General features: G+C 56.4%; 1 protein-coding gene across 1 annotated transcript in view; it reads right to left on the bottom strand.

The window, feature by feature from the left end:
- TSC22D4 (TSC22 domain family member 4) overlaps nt 1-9,371 on the bottom strand; it is an 11,175-nt gene extending 1,804 nt beyond the window's left edge. The window contains exons 1-4 of the mRNA XM_023754108.1: nt 8,823-9,371; nt 7,390-8,428; nt 4,474-4,640; nt 435-660 (exon numbers count right to left, since the gene is read on the bottom strand). Coding sequence (XP_023609876.1) covers nt 435-660; nt 4,474-4,640; nt 7,390-8,151 — 1,155 coding nt within the window. The 5' untranslated portion in view covers nt 8,152-8,428; nt 8,823-9,371. The remainder of the gene's footprint in view (nt 1-434; nt 661-4,473; nt 4,641-7,389; nt 8,429-8,822) is intronic.
- Between the last annotated feature and the right edge of the window lie 1,922 nt (nt 9,372-11,293).

Below are 11,293 nucleotides of genomic sequence, written 5' to 3'. Positions count from 1 at the left end.
ATATACACCATCCCCAGGGCAATGCCTGGCTGCGATTGGCTCCGCAGAGACACGAGGACCCCCTCCCACTGGCTTCATGGTGAGCGGGAATTCCCAGACTCAGTCAGTGCCAGTGTCCCCTTCTCAACCTGGCACCAATCCCAGAGCACAGGAGAGAGAGCCTGGCTGAGAGAAGTCAGCTGGTGGGCCTGGTGCAGAGCAGGCCGTGGGTCCAGGAGAGGTGTAAAGGTTGAGAGAGAGCCTGGCCTTGAGAGGCCTCTCCCCACCTCTGCCTCTATCCTGCCCCCTCTAGTCTAACACTGGCCTCCCTCAAGGTCTTAGCTCCTCTCAGCTGAGATGGCAGCTGGGGGGGAGGAGGCATTTGATGTGCTTGTGGTCTTCCTTGGATTGTAAGCAACCCCCTTTCCAACATAAAGCTTTCATCATGGGTCTCCCCTGGTGCCTGCCCAGAGGAAACCCCACCTCCCATGGTGAGGACCAGGAGGAATGGGAAAGGTTACCATGGCAATGGAACAGAGTCCAGAGCCCTTAAAGACAAGTACAGCCTCTGGTCCTGAGTCTGGGGTCTGGAGTCTTGAAGGAGTGAGGGCTTGAGGAGAGGTGGGAAGGTGACGCTGGAGGTGGGACACTGGGAATAGGAGCAGAGACTTTTTGAAGACCCTTGGGAGCAGAGGACAGGAAGGGGAGAGAGGTCCGGCTGCAGTTTATTAAGTGGCCACCAGAGGTCAACACAGGCCTGGCACACCGGTCCCCAGGGCCAAGTTCTGGGTCCCAGAACCAGACCTCCCTCAAGTCAGTCTCTTGGAGGCCTAGGGCCTGAACCATCCTTTGAGCCCTGCCCTGACCTCCAAGGCCCCCTCCTCCCACCACTCAGGCCCCAGATTCCTGTGTCATCCCATGGCTCATGACCCAAGCCTGTCCAGTTCTGCCTCAGCTGCCTCAGCCCCAGGGCCAGCCCTCCAGCCAGGACGGTGCTGTAGGATCACCATCCTGACCTCCTGCCCCCAGCTTCCCCCCTCTCTTAGAGTAGGTGACCCCAACATGCTGCATCCTGTGCCCTTGTGCTCAACTGTCAAGCCCTCTCTCCTGGTTGTCAGTTCCAACTTGCTTTCCTGGAGGGGGGGTTGGGGGAGATTAACACTCATTTCAAGGTGACCCTTGAATGAGGCCCTGCAGCCAGGAAGAGAACACAAGGGAGCTGGGAATTTTCCATTTCCCATCCAAGCTCTGGGTGCAGAAGGCACTGACAGGTGGGTAACCAAGGGGGTGACCAGGCCTGAGAGAGCAGCCCAGGGTGGGGTGGGGGAAGGACACCCTGAACTCCTAGAATTGGAGGGGAGAGGACAAGTTTAAGAGTAGAGGGCAGGCCGGCCAGCTGGAGAGTCAAAGCGGCTTTCAAGCTATTTCAATCTGAGACACCTGGGTGGAGACTGGGCCACCACAGTCTTCCTCCCTCCCCTTCCCCACAAACACAGACACACAGAGACCAAAGAGGGGCAGATTCATCGGAATAGGAACCCTGGCCTTCCTTGGCGGACACTCGGGTAAAGATGCCAAGTAAGTTGTTAGTTCTTGCCAGAAATAAAGGAATACTACAATAATAAACATTTGTTGGCTGATAGATGACTATCTCCTGTTTGTCTAGTGCTGGAGAGTTTTTGACAGCACTTTCCACTGTCACATCCTAACATTAACACTTCAAGGGACCAAGACTCTGGCTGGCAACCCAAGCCCTCCCTTCGAGAACCCTGAGTGAGGGGCGGCAGGCATTGTGCTGAAATTCTTGGGCAAGCTCGGGAGCCGGAAGCTTGGGGTTGGCTGGGTGAGATCAACTTTCGCCAGAAGCCCAAAAGGTGACTTGGTGTGAATTAGAACAATATATCTCCTTCTTCAAGCCACTTATTGCCATCTTCCAGGAAACTGTCATGACTTCAAATGTCGACAGTGACTTCAAATGTGTGTGGCGCCCCCTGGAGTTGTGCAGGGCACAATGCGCACAACTGGGGCCTCTGGGTCTGCAGGACTCTTGGGTCCTGGGGCAAGGACAGCCTTAGAGTCGGTCTTCCTTTTTGAAGGTCAAATGAAATAGCCTCAAAATGAGGAGCAGATGAAGAAGCAAGACATCTGGGAGAGGTGAAGGTTCTGATCCCAGGGCCAAGGGCCAGCCCTGCTCCCTCGCTGAGTTCTGAGGAGCCCCCAGGAGCTGGGCCTGGGGCCAACCAAGTGGCATCCGGCTGCACTGTCTACACTCCCTCCCGGATCTGTGGTGTTTTTGGGGTGGGGCCAGGCCAGGAGTGGGGAGGATGGCTCCTTGCCCAGCTTGAGAGAGCTGTCCCTGCCTCTGTCCTGGAGAGAAAGGGCATCCTAGAGATGGCTGCTCTTGGGACACAGGCATCCAGTAGGAAAGGGGAGAGAATGCGGTTCTGGTGTCAGACCCAGGCTCGGTGACCTTGGGCAAGTTGCTAAAACCTTCCTCCTCCGAGTCTCAGTTTCTTCAAGTGGGTATCATGGAGTTGCTTTTAGGATTGGGTGACATAAAATGTAGCATCTGACCCAAAGGAGACACTGGTTATAAAAGTACTTTTTCTTTCCCGAGTTCCTGGAATTCAGTCCTTATCATGCTTGGATTCCAGATACTGGCCATCCACTCATCCATCCACCCACCCAACCCATCCACCTATCCAATTATTCAAGTACCTTCCAACTTTAAGGCCCTGTTGAGGTTTCCAAGGTTATTGCAACTCAGGGGCACTTGAGCAGTCTGACTTCTCCAGGCACCCTCTGTTCTCCCAGCCCCAGACTCTGGAATTGACCAGGCATTCTCCACTCCCCATCTGGGATCCATGCACTTAACATCCCAATCCATTTTCCCTCTCAAAAGGGAGGTCCCATGCCACTCGAACTCTGTTCTCCTGCCAGCTTCCAGCACACCAGAGAGGTGAGGTGGGGGCTATATGCCTCTTTCCAGGGGGCCAAGGGGTGGCCCAACCCAAACCCGCTGGCCCAGCAGGGTGGGGCACCAGGGGCTGGGCTGGGCCAGAGCCCCAGAGGCTTGCAGGAGAGCAGGGTAAAGTGGAAGCTAGGAGCTGGACCGGTCAGACTGGGGTGTGTGGAGGGGATGGGACAGAGGGAGGGAGGGGACAAGCCAAGAGAATACAGCTGAGGAGGCTTCTGGAGGCAGAACTCTAAGGGAAAGCAGGAGGCTAGGCTCTGAAATCAACAGGGGTGGAGGAGGGACAGGCAGCCCTAATGCCAGGTTACTTCCCAAATGGGAGGAGGAGAGGGTGGGAAGAGCTGAGAATAGCAGCAATGGGGGCAGGTGACTCTCCAGGCCCTGGCTGACCTCACACCTCACACATTCCTGACAGCCCGAGCTCAGATGGGAGCCCAGACAGGGCCCCGCCCATACGGGCCCTGTCCCTCATTCCCCACAGCCTCCACCAGGCCCTCCCCCCCACCCCATCCACCAGATCCCAGCCACCACTTCTCTTTCCTCTTGGGCTCCCAGCTCTCCCCAAGGCCTCGGGCATTTTTCTCTGGTGAGACTCAGTCCCTGATGGTGGGGGTTGGTCTCACAGAGGGGAAGAAGGAAGAATGATGCCCCCAGCACCCACTCACTCATCGGTAAGCCCTTATTATTTCTTTCAAACAGGAAGTCCCTCCTCCAAAGCCTCAAACAGGAAGTCCCACTCCTCCCTCCAAAATAAAAGTTTCGACTCCCTAGCCCTTCTTCTGGGTTCCTATCAGTCTACGGCCAGAAGGGAGCAGCTTGGCTATCAGACTAGCAATTTTGTTCCTCCCTTTTCAGCTTGCTGGCATTCCTATGTTGAAACCTGGCCCTCAAAACAGGAAGTCTGCCCACCACGCCACAGAACTGACCGGACATTCTCCCTGAAGGGCAAACCCCGGCAGCTCAGCTCTCCGGTGCCTTCCCCGTGCCCCTCAGCCGTCCTCTCCATGGCTCTGGCTTGGCCAGGGGGAGGCTTGTGCGGGAGGGGCGGCTCAGCAGAGAAGAGAACCTTAGGGACATGCTTTCTTGGCACTGGAGGTCCTAGGACCCTAAAGTAGTCCACATGGACTATAAGATGTTACCAATAAAGACAGGAGTTCCGTTCCCCTCAGTAGGGAGAGAGAGATGGGGACTGGGAGGAGACTGACTCCCTATTCTCACATTTGCTAGTAAGTTCTTGGGGTTGGCCAGATGATCGCTAAATCTGCAAGAGCTCTGGAATTTGACAATGACTCCCTTCAAACTCTGAACAAGTACTACGATTAACAATCCTAAACCTAGAGTGCCACCCAGCTCTCTCCAGAGAGGGAGTGGGTCCCAAATCAACTTTGCCCAGTGTGTCATGCCCAGGCCAGGTTTCTGTTTAAGACGACCCCTCCAAGTTTAACGTGGGCGAAGGACACCTACCAGGCAGTTTCGCGTGGCTACCCGAGGTACGGGGTTCAGAGGCGGAGTCCACCTACCTATCATCGTCGCTGTCCAGGTGGCCACTGATGGCCAGCATGGATCGGGCCAGGCTGAGGCTCTGGGCTGCTGCTGCTCCAAAGGGGTCTGGAGACTTGTGGACCAGACTGGCATCAGGGAAGAAGTAGAGGGCCGGGGAGCTGGGGCGAGAGTCGTGGGGGGGTACCTGGAGGCAGAGAGGTAGGAACTATCACATTAAGCAAGAGAAAGAAACCAACCACTTTACAACTTGCCTAGTAGTCTTCCTCCCTATGCACCCCTCCTCCCCATGCTCTCTTCCAAGGACCCAGGGGTCCTGCCCTTGCAGCCCCCTTTTCCCCAGGTCTAGGGAAAGCATCAGGCAAGGACTAGAGGCAAGGGAACAGTGCCCATCCTGAGGACTAGGTAAGTAGCTTCTAAAAAGTGATTCACAAGGTATCAGAGAGGGGCTCGATCTACACACCAGCACCTGCCACCAGCTGAGCCAGGATCCCTAATCGGAGGCTAATCAGAGAGTGTCGGCCTTCTGTCACCTAACTTCTTTTTTTTTTTAAATATATTTTATTGATTTTTTACGGAAAGGAAGAGAGAGGGATAGAGAGTTAGAAACATCGATGAGAGAGAAACATCGATCGGCTGCCTCCTGCACACCCCCCACTGGGGATGTGCCCGCAACCAAGGCACATGCCCCTGGCCGGAACCGAACCCGGGACCCTTCCGTCTGCAGGCCGGCGCTCCATCCACTGAGCCAAACCGGCTAGGGCTCACCTAACTTCTTAAAGCAACTTAAATGTCACTTCCTCAGAGAGGCGTTTCCCCATCACTGAACTAGTAAATTCCACTGAACTGTCCCTTTTTTTTTTTTTTTAGTAACACCTAATACTACCTGATATTGAAGTATTTTTGCCTCTCTGTTGCTAAAAGGTAAGCTCCAGAGGGCACAGCTTAGTTTGTTCAACAGCTATTTGTAGAATGAATGAATCCTCAGAAACTGGTCCTCCACCCTCCCACCCCCACTATACCCATTCAAGCCTCTCTAAAACTTCTCAGGACTCAGGTGGAGCACTACTCTGGCTCTCTGGCCCTGGGTTAGGGGGTGAGGGAGCGGGTGGCAGAGATGGGGGAGGCGGAGCCTGGGCGTGGACAGCCCAACAGGCACTGGGGGAGGCTGCAAAAGGGCGGGGGCCACAGGAACAAGCCGCCTCTGTGAGGCCCCAGGAGGCCCCAGCTTCTCAGAAAAGCCAAGAACAGAGAGTTCAGGGTGGTTAGAGGGACAGAACCGAGGAAGGGGGCCCAGGTGATGTCCCCAGGCCTCCTTCTGGCTCCTGTTAGAGGCAACTGAGAGCGAAGAGGCACGGGGAGTGTTGAAGGAAGACGAACTTCGGGACAGGGAAGCAGCAGCACAGATGCATGCACACAGGAAGGGATCAAGACCTAAGAGAAGAAAAAGCGGTTGGGGGCCCTGAGAAGAGAGGGGCAGGGTCTGCGGGCCCAGGGAAAGCTCAGGCAGGGCTTAAGGACAGAGAGAGCAGAGGCTCGGGGCAGAGGGGCTTGATTTGGAAGTGTGTGGGGGATAGGGAAGGGACCAGTAAAGGACACAGCATCTTCTCCCCTGGGGTAGCAATTGAATGAAAGAGCTCAAGAAAAGTAGGGCTGGGGGGTGGCATGAGAGATGTAAACTTCAGGCCAGGAGGGAGTGGGGGGAGCCGGTCCTGACTGGTCCTGACAGGACCCAGACATCCAGTCTCAGGTTATTTTTATACTGTGGTTTGTGCCCAAGGCCAGGAAGGGGAAAAGTTCCCATCCTCACACTCCCTGCCTTTCCTCCTGCAGCCCAAGGTGTTATTTTCTCCTCCAGGACAGACACATCCAACCCCCAATCCCTGGCTGCCCACCCCTCACCCCGGAGATCCAGGCAGGCATCCTGCCCCCCAGCCCAGACTTGTTCCTCTTTTGGAGACAGGAAGCAGAAAGAGCAAAGGATTTAACTCCTTCTCTGCTGCTCCCTGCCTCTCCCCGACTCCACAGTGGCCAACCCCAGTTACGGATCCTGGAGGCCCAGACACAGGGAACTGAGACAGACAGCAAACCAGCAAGCCCCCCATCCCTGCAATGGGTCCCCAGCACCACCCAATTCCTCAATTTCTCAGGGAAATCTGGCTTGGGACAAAGCTAGAGAGGGGCTGGGACAGGTGGCTGGCTGGTGAGGAAACCCCCCCCCCCCCCCCACACACACACCTTGGGAATGGGGCCGCAAAGGAGAGACAGCAGAATGCCTACTTTTTGCCCCTCTCCCCCAACTCTGGCAGTTCCTCTCCCAGAGCCCAAACATGGGGCCTCCACCCTCAATGCCTAAAGGGTGAGACTAAGATAGAAGGTTAAGGCCACAGTGAGAAGGGCACATCTCTGTGATAGAGAGATGGTGAGGCTGGCTACATGGAGATGGAGACTTGGGCCAAAGACAAATGAAAGGCTAAAGAATGTAGAGAAGAAAGAGCCCGACTGGTGTGGCTCAGAGGTTGAGCATCAACTATGAACCAGGAGGTCACAGTTCGATTCCTGGTCAGGGCACATCCCCAAGTTGTGGGCTCGATCCCCAGTGGGAGTTGTGCAGGAGGCAACCGATCAATGATTCTCTCTTATCATTGATGTATCTATCTCTCTTTCCCTCTCCCTTCCTCTGAGATCAATGAAAAAAAAAAAAAAAAGAATGTAGAGAAGAAGGAGCCTGAGACGGAAAACAAAGGCTGAGTGAGGAGTAGAAAAGGAACTCCAAGTGAGACGGCAGGAAGAAAAAAGAGGGGCTGTGTGATCTGACAGAAGGTGATGATGGCGTAGGAAGAAGTCAGTATGGAGGTGGAGGCCAAGGCCTAGATGGTCAAGCACCACCCCTCAGGTGTCCCCCCCCACCCCCCACCCTGGAACCCAGCTCTTACCTGCCCCATCTCCTCTGGAGCAACCAACTCCATCCTCAGTCGCAGGGCTCCATCCTTAGTCCGGGACAGTGGAGGAGTTCCAGCTGTGGAGCCCCTGGCCTCCACTTCCACCCTCAGCGAGGACAGGGGCGTGGCAGCCCGGGATGTGCCCACGCTATCTCCAGCCCCAGGCTCTGGGGGGCGCTGCTGGGGTGGGGAAGCTGACAAAGGGGGTGTTTCCACCTTGGCCTTGCCAGGCACTGCCAGCTGGCCCAGCCCCCCAGTGAAGGAGCGGGCCTGAAGTCCAGGGGAGCTGGGAGGAGGGAGAAGCCAGGAGGTTGGACCCTGAGACAGGCCTGGCTGTGGGATAGGGGCACCCAGGCCCAAGCTGGCCAGCTCCAACCTGGAATCCAAAGATCTGCCCCCAGTACCCCCTGAGGCCCCACGAATCCCCTCCAGGACCCGGCCAAAGCCAGGGGGCTCCAGGTCTCTCTCGTAAACATCCACACACGTCCAGCGGCCACGGCGATAAGGCTCTCCCAGGCCCTGTGGCAGCTTCACCACCCGGAAACGGGAGGCAGGGGCCCCGGGCGGTGGGGAGCCATTCCGGGGGGTGCTCTTGCCCCCTGGCTCTGGGTTGGGCTCCCCGTTGGGCAGGCGGGGTGGGGGCCCGGTAGGGCCTGGCAGGGCAGGGGAGTCTGGACCTCCAGGGCTCCCGGGGCCCTCATAGTCCGTGGTCACGCTGGTGATTTGGAAACTACTCTTCTTCTTGCCCCCACTCATGGTCCCGGGGGCTCAGGATGGGGCCAAAGTGGGCGGGGGGCGGGGCGGTAGTGGCTCTTCGAAGGGGCTCAGGCACCCCTAGAACAGGGGAGCCACATGGCGGGGACATCGGGGCCCCTGGGGACGTCTGGGTCCGACATGGTGGGAGGGCCCGGCAGGAACTGGGGGTGCCTGGCTGGTGAGGGGAGAACAGGGGAGGGGAGGCGGCGAGCAGGGGGGGCAGGGGCAGGTTTTTCCTGCTGCTGTCGCTGCCGAACTCCAGAGCTGAGTTTGCAAACTGGAAAAAGAGTGAGAGAGTGTGTGTGTGAGAAAGCAGTGGGCAGGCCACCTCCGGGTCTTCCTCTCTGGGGAGCAGGATGGGGGAGGAAGGGGAAACCACCAGAGACAAAGAGACAGACCGAGATGACAGAGACCGGAGGAGAGAGCAGTCAGCGCGGGCGCGCGGAGCAGGAAGAGGCAGCCCAGACCCAAAGTTGGGCATTTCTCGGCGGGGATTCCAACTCACGGGACTCTAATGCGTCCCGGGAGCACAGGGCTCCGGGGCTGGGTGACCGGGGGATAGGCAGCTCCTCGGCCTGGCAGGTCCTCAAGGCCCCCCGCACCCCAGCTCCCCCATTCCTGGGGCAGGCCCGGCCCGCCGCCCCAACGCCCCGCCCCGCCCCGCGCCTTACCTCTCGGCCTCGGCCAACAAGCTGGGCCGGGGGTCCGGCCGCCTAAGATGTCGGGCTGTCGTTCCCCGGGGCCTCTGGGCCCCAGCAGCGCGGGGGGCGCCGGCGGCGCTTAGAGACGGCCCAGTCCGCTTCGGGGGCCGCACCTCGCCCCGCAAGGCATCTCCGTGGAAAGTTTGCGCTCCGGAAAGAGAAGGAACCCCCGCCTCCTTGGTGGAGCCCAGGCGCGGCCTCGGAAGCCCCAAGCGTCTCGGGGCCGATGCGGGCGGGGCGGCTCACCCCCTGGTCCTGCAGGTGGAGCCACTTCGGTGGTCGGGGCGAGCGGGTCTCTCTAGTCGCCTCCCGCGTGGCACCAATGGGTCCCTTCGCCGCTCGGCTCCTTTTGGTTCGGTCTCACTGTCTCCCTCTTTCTGGGCTGTTGACAACCCCCACACCAGGAAGTCCTGCCTCCTCGGGCCTGCTGACTGCTCCTCTCCTCCTCCTCCTTCTTCCCCTCTTCCTCCCCTTCCTCCGCCCTCTCTCCCTCCTGGGGCTCCGGGCCAGCTGGCGCGGAGCCAGGCCTGCCACCGCCGCCGCTGGTGCAGCCGCACTTGCCGCTGCCGCTGCCGCTGCCGCTCCTGCTCCTGGGGCCCCGGCCCAACTCCCTTAACCCCACACCTGCTGGGCCCAAGCGCAGCCTTTCCTCGTTGGGAGAGGCTGTGGAGGGCGGGGAGAAAGGGGAGGAGCCTGCAGAGCGGCCAGGGATTTCCTTACTTGTAGGCACTTGCTGCCTTTGGCCTGCAGGCACCGCGGAGCGGGGAGGAACCGATAGGAGCTCTGCGGGTACCTACCACCCCATGAACGCCCGATCGATGTTATGGTGCTGCCGAAGCTGTTATTGTCCTATCTTTGCTAGCTTTCACTGTCACTGTATGAGGAAGGTATTGTTATTCTCCCCTGTCCCTCCCTGTTTTGAAAAGTGGATTATGATGACAATTTTTTAAAATGCCCAAAGTAAAGGGAATGGTATAATGGACTCCCAGGTACCCCTCGTGCAGTTTCAACAATTATCAACTCACAGCCACTCTTGTTTCATCCACACCCCCTGTTGTTCTGTGTGGGATTATCTGAACCGAATCCTAGACATCATATTATTTCCCTCCTTAGATGTGGAAATGGAGACTCAGAAGGTTCAGAAAGGTTATCAGTGGGAGAGCAGAGGCATTCACACACTCAGGTGTGTCCTTGTCTGTCCCCCATATAGAAAAACATCATACATGTACACACAACCACCTACACCGGTGCACCCGAGGATGAACTGCTGGTCCCAAGCACGGGTTCCTCTCCCACCTCTCACATGTCCCATTTCTCCCACCCCTCGCTCCAGGTGGAGCCACTTCAGTGGTCGGAGCAATGGGTCTGCCAAGTCTCCTCCGCTATGGGGAATCCACACACACTCATCAAGGGCCAACCATATGGTTGGTGTGAAAGGATAAACCTCCAACTGCCATTGTCTCTTTTTTGGCACCCCAACCAACATTCTAAGAGGAATTATTTTAGCAAAAGCCACCTCTGCCTTCATTCCTAGGTGCAGAAAGAAATGAATTCGAATTAATTTTGATCAAACGAAACTGTTCCCGAGTATATTAAAAATCCCTCATATTTGTTCACTTCACATAAATTATCTGGTAGATTCTCAAACAGACCTGGGCAGAGACGGGATGGGTTTTGAGTTCCAATGTTTCTGCTAAGGAAACTGAGGCTCAGAGGCATTCAGTTATTTGCCCAAGGCCTCAGCTAGTACGAGACTAGCACTGGGCTGTCTGACATCCCTTCTTCCTCAGCTTTAGCTCCTGGAAATTTTTAACCAATATTTAGGATTAGGAATAATTAAATGATGCAAAGCCCCTTGGGCCCCCGTGCTTATATATTTATCATTTATCTCTTTGTTAAAATGCATCTGCACTCCTGCCTCTCTCCCTTCGTGGTAACAATGGCTACCATAGCCAGGTTCTGAGGCCTCCCAAATATGAAGTCCAAGAGGCAGCCCCCCTCCCCCCCCCAAAAAAAAACCTCTCTCCCTCTGGCAATATTCAGAACATATTCCTGTTGCTCCACCCCCAGATTCTTCTTCTTTCAGCTCTGACTAGTTACAGACTATTCAAAACCCATCTTTAGACCCTCCCCTTCCCATGGTTAAGACCCTCCCTATCATCTTGGACTTCTCTGAGTCTACAGTCCCAGGGAGGGTATTGGTCTCTACAGAAATGTTTATTGAACCAATCAATAAAAACTCATTCACACTAAGGTGTAAAAGAAAAAAAAACCTGTTGTTTTAATGTATTACCTCTCTTGGGGGTCATTTATAACAGCCCTTTAATGTATGGGGCCCTTTACTCTTGTATCCATTACTGCCCCCAATATTATTGAGGTAGGTATGAGATGAGGCAACTGTGAGAGGTTGCGCTATTTGCCCAAAGCCACACAGCACATCT

The sequence above is a fragment of the Myotis lucifugus genome, unplaced genomic scaffold, assembly GCF_000147115.1.
Source record: "Myotis lucifugus unplaced genomic scaffold, Myoluc2.0 scaffold_0, whole genome shotgun sequence".
Lineage (NCBI taxonomy): Eukaryota > Metazoa > Chordata > Mammalia > Chiroptera > Vespertilionidae > Myotis > Myotis lucifugus.
Note: the sequence above shows the minus strand (reverse complement) of the source record. Positions and strands in the feature narration are given on the sequence as shown.